The 23,381-nt window shown below is 48.2% G+C and overlaps 5 protein-coding genes across 7 annotated transcripts; 3 read left to right on the top strand and 2 right to left on the bottom strand.

Moving 5' to 3' along the window:
- The first annotated feature begins 7,432 nt into the window (after positions 1-7,432).
- Positions 7,433-7,768, top strand: LOC146427321 (feather beta keratin-like). The gene has a single exon (XM_085082496.1). The coding sequence runs from the start codon at positions 7,433-7,435 to the stop codon at positions 7,766-7,768; it is 336 nt and encodes a 111-aa protein (XP_084938622.1).
- Positions 7,769-9,374: 1,606 nt separating this feature from the next.
- LOC146427322 (uncharacterized) lies at positions 9,375-10,355 on the bottom strand. Of its 3 annotated transcripts, XM_085082475.1 has the most exons (3): positions 9,960-10,355; positions 9,855-9,916; positions 9,375-9,770 (listed from the first exon to the last, which is right to left on the bottom strand). In XM_085082475.1, exons 1-3 carry the CDS (start codon positions 10,321-10,323, stop codon positions 9,375-9,377), a joined length of 822 nt encoding a protein of 273 aa, XP_084938601.1. In that variant the 5' UTR covers positions 10,324-10,355. The 3 variants fall into 3 exon arrangements, with proteins under 3 accessions (XP_084938601.1, XP_084938603.1, XP_084938602.1); XM_085082477.1 differs by lacking the exon at positions 9,855-9,916 and having other exon boundaries at positions 9,375-9,796; positions 9,987-10,355; XM_085082476.1 differs by lacking the exon at positions 9,855-9,916 and having other exon boundaries at positions 9,375-9,805; positions 9,987-10,355.
- Positions 10,356-15,227: 4,872 nt separating this feature from the next.
- Positions 15,228-16,092, top strand: LOC146427323 (uncharacterized). Its single transcript, XM_085082210.1, has 3 exons — positions 15,228-15,564; positions 15,681-15,830; positions 15,875-16,092. Exons 1-3 carry the CDS (start codon positions 15,228-15,230, stop codon positions 16,090-16,092), a joined length of 705 nt encoding a protein of 234 aa, XP_084938336.1.
- Positions 16,093-16,597: 505 nt separating this feature from the next.
- On the bottom strand, positions 16,598-17,952 carry LOC146427324 (scale keratin-like). Its single transcript, XM_085082491.1, has 2 exons — positions 17,837-17,952; positions 16,598-17,126 (listed from the first exon to the last, which is right to left on the bottom strand). The coding sequence occupies exon 2, from the start codon at positions 17,103-17,105 to the stop codon at positions 16,740-16,742; it is 366 nt and encodes a 121-aa protein (XP_084938617.1). The 5' UTR covers positions 17,106-17,126; positions 17,837-17,952; the 3' UTR covers positions 16,598-16,739.
- Positions 17,953-18,404: 452 nt separating this feature from the next.
- LOC146427325 (scale keratin-like) lies at positions 18,405-19,549 on the top strand. Its single transcript, XM_085082492.1, has 2 exons — positions 18,405-18,453; positions 19,010-19,549. Exon 2 carries the CDS (start codon positions 19,031-19,033, stop codon positions 19,394-19,396), a length of 366 nt encoding a protein of 121 aa, XP_084938618.1. The 5' UTR covers positions 18,405-18,453; positions 19,010-19,030; the 3' UTR covers positions 19,397-19,549.
- The last annotated feature ends 3,832 nt before the right edge of the window (positions 19,550-23,381 follow it).

Genomic DNA, 23,381 nt, shown 5'->3' on the forward strand with positions numbered 1-23,381 from the left:
GCTTCCTTCCCTCCCTCAGCCTCATTAAATTTGTGATGCAGCAGTTTCTGAGTCTTTCTGGCCTTTTTTTGCTCCCCTCAGCCCCTTTTCCAGCCCCTTTGGAAATCTCCAATTCCAGAAATCACAACAAAAATGATTCATCCCAATTTCCAAAGGAGAACAAATAAAATTCCCTTTTCCAGCCCCTTTGAAAATCCTCAATTCCAGAAATCACGACAAATTCATCCCAATTTCCAAAGGAGAAATGAAATTCCTTTTTCCAGCCCCTTTGGAAATCCCCAATTCAAAAAATCACCATGCAAACAATTCATCCCAATTTCCAAAGGAGAAAGAAAATTCCCTTTTCCAGCCCCTTTAGAAATCCCTAATTCCAGAAATCACCATGCAAATAATTAATCCAAATTTCCAAAGGAGAACAAATCAAATTCCCTTTTCCAGCCCCTTTGAAAATCCCCAATTCCAGAAATCACCATGCAAATAATTAATCTCAATTTCCAAAGGAGAAAGAGTCAAATTCCTTTTTCCAGCCCATTTGAAAATCTTCAATTCCATAAATCACGACAAATTCATCCCAATTTCCAAAGGAGAAATAAAATTCCATTTTCCAGCCCATTAGGAAATTCCCAATTCCAGAAATCCCAACAAAAACAATTCACCCCAATTTCCAGAGGAGAACAAATCAAATTCCAGTGGTGGAAAGAAACTTTTCTCTGATTTAAAATCAGATTTCTCTCTGATTTATAACCAAGCCTGACACCCCTTATTGAATGTAGAAAATTCCCTTCACCCGCATTGTTCCTGAGGAAAAAACAGGGAATATATAAGATATTTGGGATGAGGTGGAGAGGCAGAGGCAGCGAATTTTGGGGTGGTTTTGGGTTCTGGAGGAACAGAAGATGGGAAATATTCCCGTGAGGAAATAAATCTTTGGGATGCGCTGGGTTGGGAGGCAAGTCTGGGACAAAAATTAAAGGATTGAAATGTAAAAATAAATATTATTTCTAAGCCTTTCTGGGGTGTTTTTTCTGAGGTTTGTGTCTGGTGGAGCTGAGCTTTGTCTCTGCTGGGGTGAAAATCCTGTTTGCTCCCCGAGGGAAGGAGGTTTGGAAAACTTCCCTGGAGGCTTTGGGTGATTCACTCTCCAGCCAGCCCAGAAAAATCCCAAAATCTCCAAAAAGTCTGGCTTGGAGTCTTTGTCTGCCTGTCCAGACTGCTGCTGAACTGTAATTAAAGATGCTGATGAGGTTGTGGCGACTGCAGTCATTAGTGGAACGAAATTAAAGGAGGAGAATGAAAGAATTAATAATTTTAAAGAGTTTTATTTAATAAACACCAGAGGAACGTTGGAAGTTTGATGTTCTGTTACAGGAGGAGCTTGGTGTGGATTAAATTTCGTATTTTTTAAATTTCGTGGTTTTTGTCGTCTCAGCTGAAGTTATTTCCTGATTAAAGGTGATGAATTCCAGAAATTTGGTGATTCCAAAGGGTTGTGACTGAGGCTGTGAAGGTGATTTGGACGTGTTCAGGTGGATATTTCTCATTTTAAAAAATTCATTTTCTTGCCCTTTTCATTAATTGAAAAATTAAATTTTTAATTTTCCAGGGTGCAGCAAAATTCCTCCCAAAGCTGAGGTGTTTCCTCCAAGCATTGAGAAATCACATCGGGAGGGTCTGATAGGCAGCAAACTTTCTCAAATAAATAAAATATAATAAAATAAAATTTAAAAAATAAAATAAAATAAAATAAAATAACATAAAATAAAAAATAAATGAAATAAAATAAAATAAAATAAAATAAAATAAAATAAAATAAAATAAAATATAATTCTTGAGCATGACAATCCCCTTAATTCCTGTTCCCAAACGGCCTTTTGAGGTCAAAACTTGACGTGGCAACAAGCAAAGCACAATTCCGAGTAAAAAAAATGAGATTTGGGAGGGTTTGTGGCCAATTAGGAATTGTTTAATTGGGATTCTCACGTCAGACAGAATATATTTCACGAGGAAGGATTTTTTCCGAAGAGCTGGAACAACTTCTTCCCACAAAAATCAAAATTCCCAGGAGGTGTTTCTACAACCACCGGAAATATTTGTCACCAGTGAAAATCCTGCAGATCTGCAACATCTCCTGGGATTTTAGGGAAAAGGGAAGAGGCAGGAAAACTCTGCAGAGATTTTGGGGTTTTTTTTTTTTGGGGCCACCGGGAGGATCCCAGACATTCCCACCCCTCTGAGAAACAGGAATTGTGGGTTTGTTTTGCATTTCCCAGCGGGGAAATGGGTTCGTTTGGTGTTTGTGTTAATTATGGATTCACCCCTGACGAGCCCCGAGATCCTCTTTCATCTCCTCGCTTTCGATGCTAATTAAATCCATTAATTACCCGCCGAATATTCCCGACTCCACCTTCCGAGGCGGGGATGAGTCAAATTCCGATTTGTTTAGGAATTGGCTCCCGCTGGGGCAGCGAGAGTTTTAATTGGAGCCCTGAGTTAATTGGAGCGATTCCAGCCGGGATAATTGGAGATTTGGGATTTTCTTCTCCTTGTAATATTCCGATGAGCAGCACGGCGAAGCTTTTGGCTGCCGGGAGGAGAGGATGGAGCCAGCCTGGCTCGCTGGGCTCTGAAACGCCTTCAGAAGTGGGATTTGGGGCTCTTTTTATCTTCTCTGGACGTTGGGCGAGTTGGTTTTCCAGGGAGGATGGAGTTGTGGAGGAACGTCAGGGAATTGTGGGATGGTTTGGGTGGGAAGAGGGCTTGGAGGTCATCTGAAGGTCATCTGAAGGTCATCTGAAGATCATCTAAAAATCATCTAAAGATCTTCTGAAGATCATCTGAAGAACATCTGAAGATCATCTGAAAGTCACCTAAAGATCTTCTGAAGAGCCACTGAAAGTCATCTAAAGATCATCTGAAGATCATTCAAAGATTATTTAAAGATCCTTAAAAGATCATTTTAAAGATCATCTGAAGGTCATCTGAAGATCATGTAAAGATCATACAAAAATCATCTGAAGATCATCTGAAAATCATCTAAAGATCATCTGAAGATCCACTGAAGGTCATCTAAAGATCATCTGAAAATCATCTAAAAATGATTTGAAGATCATCTGAAGGTCATCTGAAGATCATCTAAAGATCATTAGAACATCATCTGAAGATCATCTGAAGTTCATCTGAAAATCATCTAAAGATCTTCTGAAGATCCACTGAAGGTCATCTAAAGTTCGTTAGATGATCATCTGAAGATCATCTGAAGAACATCTAAAGATCATCTGCAGACCATCTGAAGATCAACGCCACCATGGTCAGGGTTTAGACGATGTCCAAGGATTCTCCAAGCCCTGTCCAGCCTGGCCTTGGACACTCCCAGGGATCCAGGAACATCCACAACCCGATTTTTGACCATTTCTCTGTGTGTGGTGAGGAGAACATCGGGGAGATCTGGTCAGTCTGGAGGGACAGGAGGATTTCCACCCCTCGTCACCCCAAACTGGGGAATTGTGCAAAACCCTAAATTGAATTCCAAGGATTAAAGCCGGTAGGGAAGGAAATTCGTGACATCTCAGGAATCTCGGCCACCCCTTGGTCACCTCCAAAGCGTCCATCCCTGCCGATAATTCCATTTTTGCATGTCTGAGTGGCCGAGGGGGAAACGTTTGGAGACGTTTGGAGACCTTTTGTTCTTCAAAAAAACAAATCACCCAAAAAAATTACTTCAAAAAAAAAAAAAAACCCAAAATTAATTTCCCAGGAGATGTCGGGGGAAGATCCTCCCGGCTCGGGGTGATTTGCCTGTCTGTGCCGCGGTGATGGAACCCCGGGAGAGGTCGGGAAGCTCAGTCCTGCCCTCCGGTCCTTCCCGCGCTGTCTGCCGCCGCTTTTTAATCTGGAAATTGCCTTTGAAAAGGGAAAAAAAGGAGTGGAATTGCCGCGCGGCCGAGGTTCCCTTTGAGACGCGCGAAATGAAAGGCAGAGTTGGCTTTGAAAGAGGGAAAAAAAAAAAGGGAAAAAAGGGTTTTATCAACATCTCCCGGGGAGCTGCGGGTGATTTGGGGTTTGTTTTGCATGATGGTGAGCAGCCCGGGAGGGGAAGTTTTAAATTGTGATTTTAAATTATAATTTTAAATTATAAAGAGGTTTGGCGTCTCTGATGACCCCGAAGATGGGTTTGGGTGAGGTTTTGGGCGTCTCCGAGCAGCCTGAGGCTCCAGGCATCCTCCATCTGACCTCAAAAATCCTCCTGAAATCCTAACCTGGAGACTCCTCGGGTGGAGGATTTGAACTCTCAGTTCCCAAATTGTGCCGCAAATTCCACGCTGAGGCACAACCGTGTGGCGGTTTAGAGGAAAATAATAAATCAGATGCTGATCCTCGCTGATGAGTCAAGAAAATCAATTTTTTTCCCTCAAATTTCCCTCAAAAAAGTTTCCCAGCGCCTTTGAGAAGTTCAATCGGCTCTGAGTGTTTCCGTGCAAATTTTATTTCCCGTATTTTTGTCTTCTCGCTCCGTTTGAGAGGAATTTGGTGAAATTTCTGCGGCGGAAATGTGAATTTCTGCCCTTTGCAGAGTGAGATTTGTCCAAAACTTGTTTGAGAGGAATTTGGTGAAATTCTGAGGCAGAAATGGGAATTTCTGCCATTTTCAGAGCGAGATTTGTCCAAAACTTTGTTGAGAGGAATTTGGTGAAATTCTGAGGCAGAAATGGGAATTTCTGCCCTTTGCAGAGCGAGATTTGTCCAAAACTCGTTTGAGAAGAATTTGGTGAAATTCTGCGGCAGAAATGTGAATTTCTGCCTTTTTCAGAGCGAGATTTGTCCAAAACTTGTGCATTCCGTGCAGAGGGAAAGGGAATCCCCAGGGAAATCCAATCTTTCCTGATTGTTTTATTCATCATAAATCACAACTCCTCGGGATGCAAATCAATTTCCTGAGCGACGCAGATGAATCAGCTCCCGACCAGGAATTCCCGAGGCTCCCAAAATTGGAGGATGAAAGAATTCCTCCTCTCCAGAGGAATGCAAACATCGCGGGGAGGAAACGAAATCGAAATACCAGCGGAGAGGAAGAGCGAATCCCCAGCCGGGGGAGTTTTGCATGTGAGGAATCGTTAATGATTAGCTGCTAATGAGCTCCGAGCACGATTTGGATCTCAGGTCCTCGGGCTCTCCAGCCCAGGATATAAAACCTGCGCGGCCAGAGGAGCAAAATCCATTCCTGCTTTGTTCTCCTGGGAGAAAAGGGTAAGTCTGGAGCTCCTTCGTATTTCCCTTTTCTGGGTCTCCTTCCCATTTCCCAGCGTTGTTTCTGTGTTTTATTTTGTTTTTCTGTGCTGTATTTTATTTTTCTGTGCTGTATTTTATTTTTCTGTGTTTTATTTTGTTTTTCTGTGCTGTATTTTATTTTTCTGTCCTGTATTTTATTTTTCTGCTCTTTGTATTTTATTTTTCTGTGTTGTATTTTATTTTTCCAGATTTCCTTCCCATTTCTCCTTCCCATTTCCCCGCGTTGTTTCTGTGTTTTATTTTATTTTTCTGTGTTGTATTTTATTTTTCTGTGTTTTATTTTATTTTTCTGTGCTGTATTTTATTTTTCTGTGTCGCATTTTATTTTTCTGGATCTCCTTCCTATTTCCCTGCGTTGTTTCTGTGTTTTATTTTTTTTTCTGTGCTGTATTTTATTTTTCTGTGTTGTGTTTTATTTTTCTGGATCTCCTTCCCATTTCCCTACGTTGTTTCTGTGTTTTATTTTATTTTTCTGTGTTTTATTTTATTTTTCTGGATCTCCTTCCCATTTCCCTACGTTGTTTCTGTGTTTTATTTTATTTTTCTGTGCTTTGTATTTCATTTCTCTGTGCTGTATTTTATTTTTCCAGATCTCCTTCCCATTTCTCCTTCCCATTTCCCAGCGTTGTTTCTGTGTTTTATTTTATTTTTCTGTGTTTTATTTTATTTTTCTGTGCTGTATTTTATTTTTCTGTGTTGTGTTTTATTTTTCTGGATCTCCTTCCCATTTCTCCTTCCCATTTCCCAGCGTTGTTTCTGCGTTTTATTTTATTTTTCTGTGCTTTTTATTTTATTTTTCTGCGCTTTGTATTTTATTTTTCTGTGTTGTATTTTAATTTTCTGCACTTTGTATTTTATTTTTCTGTCCTGTATTTTATTTTTTCGCGCTTTGTATTTTATTTTTCTGCGCTTTTCCCGCAGCTGCCCAAGGTTTGTGCTCCTGGGGAACCTCGGCAGGGATATTTTCTCCAGGGAGGGAATTCTGCGCGGGGTGGAGGTTGTTGGTGCTCCGACACCCAATTCCGCCTCGTTTTTCATTTCTGTCACCCAAATTTTTGGGTTCTGAAGGTTCAGAGATTGTTTGTCAGCTGGGAGGGATGTGGGGAATCTGAAGAGGGTTTGACCTTCAGGATGGAACCACAAAAGATTTGGGGTTGGAAGGAATTCTGGAGATTTCCCAGCCTGGGTCACCTGGAGTCGCAGGAAATTGGGTTTGGAAAAACTCCAGAGCGGGAAGCTCCTGGGCAGGAGGGTCTGGATGTCTCCAGAGGGAAATTCCCTGAATTCCCATCCTCGGAGAGATCCCTGACAGATCCTCGCCGCGCTCACGGGGAGGTTTATGCTCCTCATTTTTACCTGCTGATGAATTTTGTATTTTCCGCTCTATTTCGGGGCACTTTTCCCCTCTGTTTTCCTGTTTTTCTCTATTTTTTTCTGTTTTCCTCACTTTTCTGGCAGTCTGGTTCCTCACTTCCCTACTGATTTCTGAGGAGCATGGTGGGAAATGAGCTCCTGGGGAGGTTCGGGAGGAGGTGGAGAAGTTTGGGCTTCGGAAAATCTGAAAATCTACTGAAATCTCCTTCTGAGCCAAGCCCGACCCTCCATTCCATCCCATCCCATCCCATTCCATCCCATCCCATTTCATCACATCCCATCTCATCCCATTCCACTCCATTCCATTCCATCCCATTCCATTCCATTCCATTCCATCCCATTCCATTCCATCCCATTCCACTCCACTCCATCCCATTCCATTCCATCCCATTCTATCCCATTCCATTCCATTGCATTCCATTCCATTCCATCCCATTCCACTCCACCCCATTCCATTCCACTCCACTCCACTCCATCCCATTCAGTTCCATTCCATTCCTTTCCATCCCATTCCATCCCATTCCATTCCATTTCATCCCTTCCCATTCCACTCCATCCCATTCCATTCCATCCCACTCCTTCCCATTCCATTCCACTCCATCCCATTCCATTCCACTCCACCCCATCCCATCCCATCCCATCCCATCCCATCCCATCCCATCCCATCCCATCCTTCCCTCTCCATCCCCACAACACCCTAATTAATCACCTAATCACAACACAACTCCAACTCCCTCCTCCTTTCCCCACTCTCCAGACTCCACCCCGAGCCATGTCCTGCTACGACCTCTGCGCCCCGAACTCCTGCGGCCCAACCCCGCTGGCCAACAGCTGCAACGAGCCCTGCGTCCGGCAGTGCCAGGACTCCACCTACGTCATCCAGCCGTCCCCCGTGGTGGTCACTCTGCCCGGCCCCATCCTCAGCTCCTTCCCCCAGAACACCGCCGTGGGTTCCTCAGCCTCCGCGGCCGTCGGGGACGCGCTGAGCGCCGGGGGAGTTCCCATCAACTCCGGGGGTTCCTCCGGGTTGGGAAATTTGGGATATTCGGGGCTGCTGGGAGGTGTTTACGGGAGGTCCTACCGGCGGTCCAACCGCTGCGGGCCTTGAGTTCCCGAATTCCTAAATTCCCGAATTCCTGAGTTTCCGAATTCCTGAATTCCTGAGTTCCCGAATTCCCGAATTCCTGAGTTCCTGAATTCCCGAATTCCTGAGTTTCCGAATTCCTGAATTCCCGAATTCCTGAATTACTGAGTTCCTGAATTCCTGAGTTCCTGAATTCCCGAATTCCCGAATTCCCGAATTCCCGAATTTCCGGGGAGGAATGACCAGGAGGTGGAAAGAGTGACCAGAGCTGGTGGCCAATCGCTTGGTGACCCCCGCGGCTTCGCCCTGAGCTCTTGGGGCTGCAGGATTTTATTTGTTTTTTTTTTAATTTGATGCCTTCCTGTGGTGTCAGGGAGGTGACAAGTGGCACTCGATGGCAGCTGGGTGTCCGGCTGTGAAGCTCTGCCTTGAAATGGGTGATTCGTTTTGTCCTCCTGCTTTCTCGCGCTGTACTTTTATTTTATTTTATTTTTTCTAATTCCACTTCTGGCTCATTAAATAGCTGGTGCATCACAACTTGTGGTTTGCGATGTTTTCTCTTCCTCTCCTCTGGGAGAAATTTGCCTGTGCGTGAATTATGAATTCTGCATTTTAATTACACCGCGCTAATTACCCAGGAGTTAATCACAGATAAACACAAGCAATGAGTAATATCCTCGTTTTTTTGGTAGGGGATATTTTCTGGAATTACAAAGTAAAATAATCATTCTTGGCTGATAACGAATGGGGGAAAGAGATGGGAAAACCAAAGTTGTTTTGCAGAAATAATAAATTATCGCCCAGTATAATTAATAATTGGGAATAAATTCGGGTGGGAATTCAGAAGGTGCAGTTAGGTCACCCCAAGGCTTCTCTTCTCCAGGCTGAACCAACCCAGGAAGGACATTTAAACCCAAAAAAACAACCCAAAAACTTCCCTCTCCTCCTTCCTTCGTCTCCCTGCTAGTCTAGAAACTGCTGCAATTACGTTTTAATTGCTGGCTAAATAGATCACCTCTCAATTGCTAATTGTCGCGGCCACGGAGGGACCTTTGGGGTGTCACCTGCAATCCGCAGAGCGAGAGCGGAATTACTCAGAACCTCGGGGGAAGGTAATGACGGCGAATTGCCAAACAAACATTCCTCAACGTCGCGTTAATTAAACTCCCATCCCGCCTTTTGAACGGAGGCCGAGCAGGGCAGATCCTTCGGGAAGAATCCCCGCGGGGGTTTTGCTCCCGGAGGGAAAATTCAGGATAAATGAAAACCGGAGAGGCTTTTGTGCAACACAGACAGGGATTTAATATCGGAGAGGAGAGCAAGGGCCGAGCGCGGGGAATCCAGGCGATCCCGGGGGATGCAGAACTCTGGGAGAAGGACCGGCGAGGGGATGGAGAGCTCAGGGAATTCCAGGGAGGATGGAGAGATTCGGATTTCCCGGTGGGATGGAGAGTTTCGGATATCCCAGTAGGATGGAGGGCTCAGGGAATTCCAGGCGGGATGGAGAGATTCGGATATCCCAGAAGGATGCAGGGCTCAGGGCACACCCGGCACAGCCTCTCCTGCCCCACGGTGTCCCCACGGTGTCCCCACGGTGTCCCCACGGCCCAGGCTGGGCTCCAGGGGGGCTTCAGAAAACCCCACAGCTGCCGCGGCGGGATCGAGCCCATCGCTGGAAGCCTGGCAGGGAATAGCCCCCATAGCCCCGCGAGGAGAAGCCCGAGCTGTAGGAGCGACCGGAATTGCCCAGGGAGCCCCCATAGCCCCCCAGGGAGCCCCCATAGCCCCCCAGGGAGCCCCCATAGCCCCCAAAGGAGCCCCCATAGCCCCCCAGGGAGCCCCCATAGCCCCCATAACCCCCATAGCCCCCCAGGGAGCCCCCATAGCCCCCCAGGGAGCCCTCATAGCCCCCATAACCCCCATAGCCCAGGGAACGGCCGTAGCCAAGGGAGTCCCCATAGCCCCCATAGCCCCCTGACCCAAAGGAGCCCCCATAGCCCCGGGAGCCCCCATAGCCCGAGAAACCCTCAGAGCCCTGCCAACCCCCAGAGCCTCCATAACCTGGGGGCCCCCATAGCCCTGGGAGCCCAAATCGCCTAGCCCCCATAGCCCCCGAGCCGAAGGAGCCCCTATACCCTCGGGAGCCCCATAGCCCGAGAAGCCCCCAGAGCCCTGCCAACCCCCATAAGGCCCCAGCCGAAGGAGCCCCCATAGCCCCGGGAGCCCCCAAAGCCCTGCCAACCCCCAGAGCCCCCAAACCCTCCCAGATCCGAGGAGCCCCCATAGCCCTGCGAGCCCCCATAGCCCCGGGAGCCCCCGGAGCCCCCCGAGCCGAAGGAGCCCCCATAGCCCCGGGAGCTGCGCGAGCTGAACTCTTGCCCCGGCCAGGCCGAGGTGACAATGCTGTCCTGCGGGCAGGAGCTGAGCACGGGGCCCGGCAAGGTCAGCAGCACCGGCGGCGGCACGATCAGCGCTCGGGACTCAGGGCACTGCCGCACGCACGGCTCGTTGGAGCTCTCGGCGATGGGCCTGGGGCAGCTCAGCTCGCACGGAGCGCACGGCTCGCTGCGGGAGGACATCCTGATGGGCTGCGAGGAGTCTGCTCCGAACTGGCTGGGAAAAATCAAAATTATAAATCATTGACCGTGTCTGAAATCTGAAATGTGCCCAGATATCCTGCTGGGCTGGGAGGATTCTGATCTAAACTGGCTGAGAAAAATCAAAATTATTAATCATTGGCTGTGTGTGAAATCTAAAATGTGCCCAGATATTCTGCTGGGCTGGGAGGAGTCTGATCGAAACTCTGACATTCTGATCTAGACTCTGAGAAGAGTCAAAATTATTGAACACTGACAGTGTCTGAAATCTGAAATGAACCCAGATATCCTGCTGGGCTGGGAGGACTTTTGAACCAAACTGACTGAGAAGAATCAAAATTATTGAACATTGACAGAGTCTGAAATATCAGAGGGAGACATTTCATAGATGTTAGCAAAGAAATCTGGTCCTGATGTTAACTCAACCTTTCCTTCACCTTTCTCTCACCATGATCGTCGTTGAGAGAGAAATTCTGCTCTGGAGAAATTAAACAAATCTGTCTGTAGCAAAGATTGGCTGGAAAGTGTGAGAGCAGAGGAAAAGAAGCCAAGAGGAACAGGAAATTCTCTCATTAATTTCACGTGTTAATTGAGGATGAGCTCCACACTCACCTGTTTCTCGTCAGGGATGGATGAGGAGCGCTGGATGGAGATCTCGGGGTGATCACACCTTTTATATCCTCCTCGCAGCCACCCCGCTGCCTCTCGTGATCGTTTGTTACAAAACCACCGCGGCAGTGGGCGCTGCGATTCTGTCACCTCAGCATTGTCCCTCCCAGCCTGCTGTGACACAACCGCTGATGGCAATCTGCTCCTCAGAGGGGGTTGGGAGCCTGGAGGGGAAGGGTGGCCGTGGAGTCATCGATTAATTGATTTATTTCCATTTTTATGGGCAGTTTAGTGGTCAAGGTGACACTTTAGTGGTCAAGGTGACACTTCCATGGAGTCATTGATTAATTGATTTATTCCCATTTTCATGGGCAGTTCAATGGTCAAGGTGACACCTCCATGGAGTCATCGATTAATTGATTTATTTCCATTTTTATGGGCAGTTTAGTGGTCAAGGTGACACTTTAGTGGTCAAGGTGACACTTCCATGGAGTCATCGATTAATTGATTTATTCCCATTTTTGTGGACATTTTAATGGTCAAGTGACATTTCCATTGGGTCATTGATTAATTGATTTATTTCCATTTTCATGGACACTTTAGTGGTCAAGGTAAGACTTCCATGGAGTCATCGATTAATTGATTTATTCCCATTTTTATGGGCAGTTTAGTGGTCAAGGTGACACTTCCATTGGGTCATCGATTAATTGATTTATTCCCATTCCCATGGACATTTATTCCCATTTATTCCCATTTCCATGGACATTTCAATGGTCAAGGTAACACCTCCATGGAGTCATTGATTAATTGATTTATTCCCATTTCCATGGACATTTCAATGGTCAAGGTAACACCTCCATGGAGTCATTGATTAATTGATTTATTCCCATTTTCAAGGACATTTCAATGGTCAAGGTGACATTTCCATGGAGCCCTTTGTGGTGCCACCAGGTGAAGATCACCCAACTAAAATGAAAATTTTGGCTCTGCGAGGACACAAATTTTCCACGTTTTTGAGTGAGGAATCTACAAAATTTGTCCCCAAAACGGTGACTCCAAGAGTGGCAATGGAGTCATCGATTAATTGATTTATTCCCATTTTCATGGACATTTCAATGGTCAAGGTGACACTTCCATGGAGTCATTGATTAATTGATTTATTCCCATTTTCATGGACATTTTAATGCAATATTTCCAAGGCGTGCAGCCCTTTGTGGTGCCACCTTCACCAGGTCACCCAATTAAAATTAAATTTTTGGCTCTGCAAGGACACAAATCCTGCTTGTTGTTGAGTAGGGAATCCATGAAATTTGTCCCCAGAGAGGCAGAAATTTTTTTGGCCGGAAAATCCCAATTAAATCCCAAATCCCAGCTAAAGCTAATTCCAAACATTCCATGATTTCATTTGGAATCTCTGCTCCCAGAAATTCAATTAAAATTACATTAAAAACCTTAATTTTTTTCCCCCATCCCCAAAGTATTGACCGCTACAGAAAAAGACAGAATTTAATAAAGTCATAATGAAATAAAAACACATTTTATTAGGATGACTCCAGGACATCCTGCAGCCATTTCTTTCCTTCCCTCTCGCAATCCTTTTCTAATTTTACAACATTGCAAAAGGGAGGCAATAAATCACCTCCGAATTATAAAATCGCTCTGCTTGTGAAGTGTCATCAGGATTTGCTGATAATACCGAGAGCTGCCTGCAGGATAATCGCCCCAAACTGCCACACAAACACTCATTAATGATCTCAATTTCTGTTATTATCCCATTACACGGAGGAGGGGAATTACGAGGATTTATTCGGAGTTAGGTTATGAAAGAGCAATTTAAAAAAACGCCAACCGATGTCACTCCTCGACTCGCTAATCCGCCCCTGATTGATCATTTCAGCGCTGGCAGGGATTTGATTTTCATCCCTGATACCGAATTATTTATTTTATTCAGAATTAATGTGTTTGGGGAGATGATGACGAGTCCATGCTCTGGATTAACGAGTGTAGCTCCTTCTTCATTTCTGAACCAGAATTTCGCTGAAATATCTTTATTTTTAGGGGGGAAATGAGAGCCTGATTGCAAATTATCCTAATTTTCGGGTTTAACTTGCTCTGTTCTGAGCAAAAGTTGTCTCAAAATGATGTTCTGAAATCTCTTGACCTGTGAATGACCTCATTTTGTCCGTGGAATTTTACCTCAGAGCCCTCAACTCACACTTCCCAGTTCTGGGTGCTGAATTTTCCAGTCTGGTCCAACTCACCAAATCAGAATTTCCTGAGGGTTTTTTTGCAGAGCCTCTCGTTGTCCTGGAAGGATCTGGAACGTTCCAGAAGTGTCGCTGCCTCCATGGCGTTCTGACGCCAGCAGGGAATTCACGAGGATCTCACCTTGGGATTCACGGGGAATTCATTTTGGAATTCATGAGGAATTCATGAGGAATTCATGAGGAATTCATGAGGAATTCATGAGGAATTCACGAGGAATTCATGAGGAATTCACCTTGGAATTCATGAGGAATTCACCTTGGAATTCATGAGGAATTCATGGCATTTGAGCTTCAAATGCAGATCTTAAAACCCCTCGTGTTCCTCCAAAAATTATTTGGAGATAATTGATATTCTCTCACTTTTTGATACCTGTTCCCCGTCATCACGCATTTTCCATGGATTTTCACGGGATTCACTTTAAAAGCCCAACTTTTAAATAACAGATAAACTAATGAATCTGAACTGATAGAATCCATGGATTTTCATGGGATTCACTTTAAAAACACCACTTTTAAACGACATAAATTAATGAATCTGAACTCATCAAATCCATGGATTTTCACAGGATTCACTTTAAAAAACCCAACTTTTAATCGACAGATAAACTAATGAATCTGAACTCATCGAATCCATGGATTTCCATGGGATTCACTTAAAAACCCAACTTTTAAACAACAGATAAACTAATAAATCTGAACTCATCAAATCCATGGATTTTCACGGGATTCACTTAAAAACCCCAACTTTTAAACAACAGATAAACTAATAAATCTGAACTCATTGAACCCCAAGCCAATGCCGGTGATTTGGGTTAATTATTATTTCACCAATCAGCACCCCGAGGCCCTCGGCTGTGTCCTGACACCGTCACTCCCGCTCAGATCTCGGGGAGTGGCACTGCAAGGCCAGCAGAATTCGATCCCTCGGTGTCAGGGTTGCTCCGTGTGGGATTTCGGGTGTTCCGTCCCTGTAAGCACTTTGGGAAATGTATAAAAGCTGTTGCCACGCCGAGCCTCTCCAGCCGCATCTCCCGAGTTTTCCTCCTCGGTGAACAAGGTGAGTCCGATTGCAACTCCTCTATCCTTTTCTGTACTTCTTTACCCCCAAATTCTTATTTTTCCCAAATTTTTCCCATAAATTCGTTGATGTTATGGATTGGCAGGTTAGGCAAAGGTCGTTAGGGAATGAAATATAGATTTTTACCATAACCATTTCCCAGGCATTTCAGTTCCAATGCGTGGCCACAAAATTTAAAAACTTGAGTGATCTTGTGGGAATATTTCTCCCATAAAAACTTGTGGGAATGTTTCTCTCATAAATATTCCCATTCGGGACTATTTCTCCCATATTTCTCCATCCCTGCAGAGAACCAGGTGAGTGTGGCGCTCATCCTCACGAATTCTCAATTAATACGTGAAATTAATGAGAGAATTTCCTGTTCCTCTTGGCTTCCTTTCCTCTGCTCTCACACTTTCCAGCCAATCTTTGCTACAGACTGATTTGTTGAATTTCTCCAGCACAGAATTTCTCTCACAAGGATGAACACGGTGAGAGAAAGGTGAAGGAAAGATGGAGTTGAAACCAGAACGAGATTTCTTTGCTAACACCTATGAAATGTCTCCCTCTGATATTTCACACTCAGCCAATGCTTAATAATTTTGATTTTTCTCAGCCAGTTTGGTTCAAAAGTCCTCCCAGCCCAGCAGGATATCTGGGCACATTTCAGATTTCAGACACTGTCAATGTTCAATAATTTTGACTCTTCTCAGAGTCTAGATCAGAATCTCAGAGTTTAGATCAGACTCCTCCCAGCCCATCAGGATATCTGGGCACATTTCAGATTTCACTGTCAATGATCAATAATTTTGATTTTTCCCAGCCAGTTCGGAGCAGACCCCTCGCAGCCCAGCAGGATATCTGGGCACATATCAGATTTCACACTCAGCCAATATTCAATAATTTTGATTTTTCCCAGCCAGTTCGGAGCAGACCCCTCGCAGCCCAGCAGGATGTCCTCCCGCAGCGAGCCGTGCGCTCCGTGCGAGCTGAGCTGCCCCAGGCCCATCGCCGAGAGCTCCAACGAGCCGTGCGTGCGGCAGTGCCCTGAGTCCCGAGCGCTGATCGTGCCGCCGCCGGTGCTGCTGACCTTGCCGGGCCCCGTGCTCAGCTCCTGCCCGCAGGACAGCATTGTCACCTCGGCCTGGCCGGGGCAAGAGTTCAGCTCGCGCAGCTCCCGGGGCTATGGGGGCTCCTTCGGCTCGGGGGGCTCCGGGGGCTCCCGGGGCTATGGGGGCTCGCAGGGCTATGGGGGCTCCTCGGATCTGGGAGGGTTTGGGGGCTCTGGGGGTTCGCAGGGCTTTGAGGCTCCTTCGGCTGGGGGCCTTATGGGGGTTGGCAGGGCTATGGGGGCTTCTCGGGCTATGGGGGCTCCCGAGGGTATAGGGGCTCCTTCGGCTCGGGAGGCTATGGGGGCTATGGGGGCGATTTGGGCTCCCAGGGCTATGGGGGCTCCCTAGGTTATGGAGGCTCTGGGGGTTGGCAGGGCTCTGAGGGTTTCTCGGGCTATGGGGGCTCCCGGGGCTATGGGGGCTCCTTTGGGTCAGGGGGCTATGGGGGCTATGGGGACTCCCTTGGCTACGGGTTTGGGTTGGGGGTTGGGGGGGTGGGGGTTTTGGGGGCTATGGGGGCTCCCTGGGGGGCTATGGGGGCTCCTTTGGGGGCTATGGGGGCTCCCTGGGGGGCTATGGGGGCTCCCTGGGCAATTCCGGTCGCTCCTACAGCTCGGGCTTCTCCTCGCGGGGCTATGGGGGCTATTCCCTGCCAGGCTTCCAGCGATGGGCTCGATCCCGCCGCGGCAGCTGTGGGGTTTTCTGAAGCCCCCCTGGAGCCCAGCCTGGGCCGTGGGGACACCGTGGGGACACCGTGGGGGGGGCCATGGGGACACCGTGGGGCAGGAGAGGCTGTGCCGGGTGTGCCCTGAGCCCTGCATCCTTCTGGGATATCCGAAACTCTCCATCCTCCCTGGAATTCCCTGAGCCCTCCATCCTACTGGGATATCCTAAATTCTCCATCCCACCGGGAAATCCGAATCTCTTCATCCTCCCTGGAATTCCCTGAGCTCTCCATCCCCTCGCTGGTCCTCCTCCCAGAGTTCTGCATCCCCTGGAATCGCCTGGATTTCCTGCACTCGGCTGCTGTTCTCTCTGACATTAAACCCTGTTTGTTCTGCACAAAAACCTCTCTGGTTTTCATTTATTCTGAATTTTCCTTCAGGGAATATTCACTCCCGCGCAGGGAAGAAATGCCTGGAGTTCCTCAGCTGGCCAAGACCCTTCTGCGGCTTGGCAAAAAGAGACAAAGAGACACAACTCTTTGCAGGAAAAGTTTATTCGCGGGCCGAGGGGCAGAGAGCTGGGGGTCCCAGCCAGCCGGGCCGGGGCTGCCAGGCTGCCGGAGCAGAGCTCAGCTCCTCCCCGCCGGGCTGAGCCCCCCGCGGCCGCTCGCCATGGGCTGCGGTGGCTCTAGCAGGAGCCGCAGGTGTCCCAGAGCTTCCTGCCGCAGCGGGGAAAGCCGCCCGGGCTGCGGGCAGGAGCAGCGCAGCCTCTGCCGGAGGTGCAGATTCCTGCCCAGCCCTGCGCCGCGCCAGCGCCGTAGAGACCCCCGAGCCCCAGGGAGCCCCCGAAGGCCGGAGCTCCGGCAGATCCCACCACGGCTTGCTGCGGGAAGGAGCTGAGGATGGGCCCGGGGAAGGTGACCACCACGGGCGGCGGCTGGAGCAGCGCTGACGAGTCGGGGCACTGCCGGGCGCACAGCTCGTTGCAGCTCTCGGCGATGGGCTGCGGCACAGCCACGCTGGTTTTGGGGGGACACGGCTCGTAGCAGGACATCTCGGTGGGCTGGCGGTGAGGCTGGAAGGGAATTAAATGAGATTTAGTTGTGGTAGTGGATGCAGCAGATCTGCAGGCAGAGCGAGGCTGTTTTCACTCAAGTGACCTGGAGGTGGAGAGGCCAAAGCAGCACGGAGTTGCCAGCAGTGCTCAGCACTTGCCCTGTGCCCTGCTAGCCCAAATCTGGGTCCTGATCCCACATCAGTCCCAATCACGGTCCTGATCCCAAGTAAATCCCAATCACGGTTCTTATCCCAAATCAATCCAAATCACAGTCCTGATCCCACATCAATCCCAATGATGGTTCTCATCCCAAATCAATCCCAATAACGGTCTTGATCCCAAATAAATCCCAATCACGGTCCTGATCCCACATCAATCCCAGTCATGGTCCTGATCCCAAATCAGTCCCAATCATGGTTCTGATCCCACATCAATCCCAATCATGGTTCTGATCCCACATCAATCCCAGTCATAGTCCTGATCCCAAATCAGTCCCAATCATGGTTCTGATCCCAAATCAATCCCAATCACGATCCTGACCCCAAATCAGCCCCTGCCCAGGTCTCTGTGCCCAGCCTGGCCCTGCCAGCCCAGACCAAGTCGCTCCTTCCTCGCTCACACCAAGGTCTGCTCGTGCCAGGAGCTGCCAGCCTGGCCACCGCCCGGACAGCTGTGGTGGCCAGGGAGGGCTCTGGGTAGCCCCTGGCTGGGAGCCCCACAGGACCCACCTGGCTGTGGGTGAGCAGAGCGAGGTCCGAGCGGCAGATGAAGCCCTGGAGCAGAGCAGAGCTTTTATGGGGTCGCGGCGGTGGGGCGGGAGGTGGGGACACGTGTGTGGGGTGTGACCTCCTCGCTGCGGCCACTGCTGACTCGTGGCTTCCCTGGCCACCCCCAGGCTGCACCGTCAGCCCCTCGCAGGTGTCCCTGGAGCCTGGGTGACATCGGGATGTGACGTGGCAGGAAGGGCAGGGACGCTCGGGCATTGGGGTGTGCTGGGGTGGCACCTGGGGGACGCTGAGTCAGGGAGGGGCAGGGGCTGCGCGGCCCGGGTGTCACCATCATCGTCACCATCATCATCATCACCATCATCATCATCATCATCACCATCATCGTCATCATCACCACCATCATCATCATCATCATCATCATCATCACCGTCAGCAACAGCAGCAGAATCAGCGGCAGGGAGTGTCCCTGATGTCCCTGATGTCCCTGATGTCCCTGATGTCCTTGCGCAGACTGGCCTGGCCGGAGCTGAGCAATGCTCGGGTTGCTATAAAAGCCCTGCCCGGTCCTGGATCGGCCAAACACTGCCCTGGTCACCTTCTGCTCCTCAGGGACAAGGGTAAGCGAGCGAGAGCTTCTGCTCGGACTGAACAGAGTTCCAGCACTGCCCTCTGTGGCTCGGGCACTGCCCCGTGCGGCTGTCCGGCCATCGCTGCCCGCTGCGGCTCTCTGGCCATCGCTGCTCTCTGTGGCCATCGCTGCTCCCCGTGGCTATCACTGCCCTCTGCGGCTCTCCGGCCATCACTGCCCTCTGTGACACTCCGGCCATCGCTGCCCTCTGCGGCTCTCCGGCCATCATTGCCCGCTGTGGCCATCGCTGCTCTCTCTGGCCATCACTGCCCTCTGTGGCTCTCTGGCTCTGGCTGCCCTCTGTGGCCATCGCTGCTCTCTCTTGCAGAGTCTGGCAGAGCCAGGCTGGGCAGAGGGACTCGGGCAGGGGTTGTGTTGTCTCTGGGTGTGGAGATCAGGGCGCTGAGGGGTGGTGATGCGCTGGGCGAGTTAAAGCCAGGGTGGCTTTGGCCACTCGAGCTGCAGGGCAGCCCTGGGAACAGGGAACTGCTCAGCTGGGAGATCTCCTGCTCGATGACAACCTAACTTTGGGAATTCCCTTCCAGCCTCACCGCCAGCCCACCGAGATGTCCTGCTACGAGCCGTGTCCCCCCAAAACCAGCGTGGCTGTGCCGCAGCCCATCGCCGAGAGCTGCAACGAGCTGTGCGCCCGGCAGTGCCCCGACTCGTCAGCGCTGCTCCAGCCGCCGCCCGTGGTGGTCACCTTCCCCGGGCCCATCCTCAGCTCCTTCCCGCAGCAAGCCGCGGTGGGATCTGCCGGAGCTCCGGCCTTCGGGGGCTCCCTGGGGCTCGGGGGTCTCTACGGCGCTGGCGCGGCGCAGGGCTGGGCAGGAATCTGCACCTCCGGCAGAGGCTGCGCTGCTCCTGCCCGCAGCCCGGGCGGCTTTCCCCGCTGCGGCAGGAAGCTCTGGGACACCTGCGGCTCCTGCTAGAGCCACCGCAGCCCATGGCGAGCGGCCGCGGGGGGCTCAGCCCGGCGGGGAGGAGCTGAGCTCTGCTCCGGCAGCCTGGCAGCCCCGGCCCGGCTGGCTGGGACCCCCAGCTCTCTGCCCCTCGGCCCGCGAATAAACTTTTCCTGCAGCCGAGTTGTGTCTCTTTGCCTCTTTTTGCCAAGCCGCAGAAGGGTCTTGGCAGGCTGAGGAACTCCAGGCATTTCTTCCCTGCGCGGGAGTGAATATTCCCTGAGGGAAAATTCAGAATAAATGAAAACCAGAGAGGTTTTTGTGCAGAACAAACAGGGTTTAATGCCATGGTGGATTCTGATCTCTCCATTTATCATATCTCACTTTTTTACTCCTTTGAGAGCTCAGGTGATTTCTGCTTTTTTTGTCTCCCTTTCTGTTCTGCACTTTGGTTTACTTTGGGTTAATTCCATTAATTTTTTTCCTGGATTTTTGTTTTCTTTGTCTCCCGTTCTGTTCTGCACTTTGGTTTACTTTGGGTTAATTCCATTTTTTTTTCTGCATTTCTGTTTTCTTTGTCTCCCGTTCTGTTCTGCGCTTTGGCTTACTTAGGGCGAATTCCATTCGTTTTTCCTGGATTCACCCTGTCTGCTGGACATGTCTGGATATGTTTGCAGCGAGAGAAATCGGGTGTGCTCTTTGGCTTGGATTTAGCAGTTCTGCTTATATTACCGTAGTAATTTATATTTTCTATTTAATATTTTCTATTTTCCATTTTCTATTTTCCATTTTCAATTTTCCATTTTCCATTTTCCATTTTCCATTTTCCATTTTCTATTTTCTATTTTCTATTTTCTATTTTCCATTTTCTATTTTTTATTTTCTCTTTTCTCTTTTCCATTTTCCATTTTCTATTTTCTATTTTCTATTTTCCATTTTCTATTTTCTATTTTTTTTCTATTTTCCATTTTCCATTTTCCATTTTCCATTTTCTATTTTCTATTTTCTATTTTCTATTTTCTATTTTCTATTTTCTATTTCCTATTTTCTATTTTCTATATTCCATACTCTATATTCCATATTCATTTGATATTTTTTTTACATTTATTTTATATTTTATAAATCATATGCATTTTTAAAATTTTTTTAAAATTTATTTTCAATATATTCCCTCCAGAGCATGTAAAGGTCCCAGGCTCCTGTGGTGACTGAACACTCACGGTCACAGCAGAAAATTATATCCCCAAACTCTGCTGCTATAAAACCCCAAAATGCCCTTTTTTTGCCCCATTTCAGAGCCACCATCTCGCCCTGTTAGGAATTCATCACTCGATGATTTTTCCTTGTTTTTTGGGGTCAATATTTGAGCTGGAAAAACCCCGGAGGTCATTTTGGGGTTGGAGAATTTTCATTTTCGGGGTGAAAAATCCTTTCCAGGATTAGTTTTTCCAGCTTTTTGCGGCATTTCGAGTCGGACAAGACTTTCTCCAAAGAAAGTTGGAGCTATTTGGAGATGTTGGAGATCTTTTCCTCACTCCTGGATGGTTTTCAGCGAAATTTCTTCACCATTTCCAAACCTCCTCTCCCTGCAATCATCAGGGTTTCATCTCTGCCCCATCCCATCCCGATCACCCCATTTTGCTGCTCCCAGCCCTTCAACCACCTCGTTTTTCCAGTCCCGAATTCCGAATTTCCTCCTGCTCAGCTCTCTGCTATCGCCAACCCCAGCTGTTGGCTGTGCCAACGCCGGGAACGCAAATTAAATAATTAGAGGTTTTTCTGGATCTCGGAGTAACGAACGGAGCTGCTCCACCCCACAACTCCCAGGCAGACACGGAGAGAAAGGTCAGCTCCGCCTGGGATTTGGGAATTTTGCAATCAGCGGTGAGATCACTCCGAGCCCAATTAACGCCGTGTAATAATTGCTGTTCGCTGTGTTAATGGTTTTTTGTTTTTTTTTTTTTTTCTCTCCGGGGTGTTATCGCTTGTCTGACACAACAACACCCGTCGGGCTGGTGCCGAGAGGATCAGCGAAATTCTGATTTACACCCGAACGCCTCTTGGAGGCAAAAATGGGGGAAAAAATGGGAAAAATAAAAGTATTATGGTTTTGTGAGGTTGTGCCGGGAGCTGCGCTGGGTGAGAGGAAAGAGGGGAAGGGAAGATGGAGAAAGGAGAGAGAGAGGAAAGAGATTTCTCTGTCGGGGAGGAGATTTTCGAGCTGCGCCAGGGGAGGATCAGGTTGGAAATTTGGGGAAATTCCTCCTGGAAAAGGGAAAAAAAACCTTGGAAGTTTTTTTCCCTGCCCAGGGAGGTTTGGAGTCGAATTCCAGGGAATTCCTGGACGTTGGGTGACCAGCAGAGGATGAGTCACAGGTTGGACTGGATGATCCCAAAGTTTTTTTTTCCAACCAAAATGATTTTTGGTCAAAATATTCTCAATAAGTGTTTGTTTAGCCATAAACACGAAATCCTGTTTTCTTAAAATAAAAGCAGCATTCAGGAGCACCATGGACTAATTTCCATTTAATACTTGTGACCGTCTGACAAAACAACTACCGTGTGGGGAAAAAAATTGAAATTATCCTTGAAGAAATAAGATTTTCGGCTCCTTGACACCGATCAGGATATTTTCTTTGAAAGAGGAAGAGGTAAATCCTCTCCAAGGCATCAATTCTCTGCGCCTCACCTGCTGACAGCTCCAGCCAAACCTTCCCCGAGGCGAATTTATCACGGCAGCGATTAAGGGAAAAAGAGAATGCAGTTCCTCGTCAGATTCCTATCTCAAAAATTGCTTCCCTTTGCTCTCCTTCCTCCTATCGTTCCTTCTCAGAACTCTCTTCGGCAGAACTTCAGGCGATATTTTTTTTTTTAGCTCCCTCTTTGAAGGGAGTCGGGTGATTTCTCCGCCTGGAAGATGTGAAATGAAATGGAATTTCGGTGAGAATTAAGGATTTAAAAATGGAATCGCGGAAAATCCTAAATTGGAAGGGCAGCAGGGGGATTGAGTTCAACTCCTGGCCCTGCAGACATCCCGAAAATCACACCCAGTGCTGCCCTGGAGCTCCGGCAGTCGTTCGACCATCGCCATTCCCGGGATGAAAAGAACTGGAATAATCACTGGAATTCTGACAATTGGAATAATTCGTGTAGGGCAGAGAGGATTTCCAGCTGCAGGACTGTCTGGGGGTTTGACAAAAACATCTCAGCCTGGTTTTGATGGGGATGAGAGGGAATCCCAATCTGGGAGCTGACAGGAAAAATCAGTGCTGAGTGGGATGAGAAGAATTGGAATAACCACTGGAATTCTGACAATTGGAATAATTATTGTAGAGCAGAAAGGATTTCCAGCTGCAGGAATGTCTGGGGGTTTGACAAAAACATCTCAGCCTGGTTTTGATGGGGATGAGAGGAAATCCCACTGGATAAGAAGAAATCCCAGTCTGGGCGTTGAAAGGAAAAACCAGCGCTGAGTGGGATGAAAAAACTGGAATAACCACTGGAATTCTGACAATTGGAATAATTCATGTAGGGCAGAGAGGATTTCCAGCTGCAGGACTGTCTGGGGGTTTGACAAAAACATCTCAGCCTGGTTTTGATGGGGATAAGAAGAAATCCCACTGGATAAGAAGAAATCCCAGTCTGGGCGTTGAAAGGAAAAACCAGCGCTGAGTGGGATGAGAAGAATTGGAATAACCACTGGAATTCTGACAATTGGAATAATTATAGCAGGGCAGAGAGGATTCTCAGCTGCAGGAATGTCTGGGGGTTTGACAAAAACATCTCAGCCTGGTTTTGATAAGGGATGAGAGGGAATCCCACTTTGGGTGTTGACAAGAAAAATCAGCGCTGAGTGGGATGAAAAGAACTGGAATAACCACTGGAATTCTGACAATTGGAATAATTATTGTAGGGCAGAGAGGATTTCCAGCTGCAGGAGTGTCTGGGGGTTTGACAAAAACATCTCAGCCTGGTTTTGATGGGGATAAGAAGAAATCCCACTGGATAAGAAGAA

This window comes from Lichenostomus cassidix, chromosome 25 (genome assembly GCF_008360975.1).
Source record: "Lichenostomus cassidix isolate B80296 chromosome 25, HeHo_3.0, whole genome shotgun sequence".
NCBI classification, from domain to species: Eukaryota; Metazoa; Chordata; class Aves; order Passeriformes; family Meliphagidae; genus Lichenostomus; species Lichenostomus cassidix.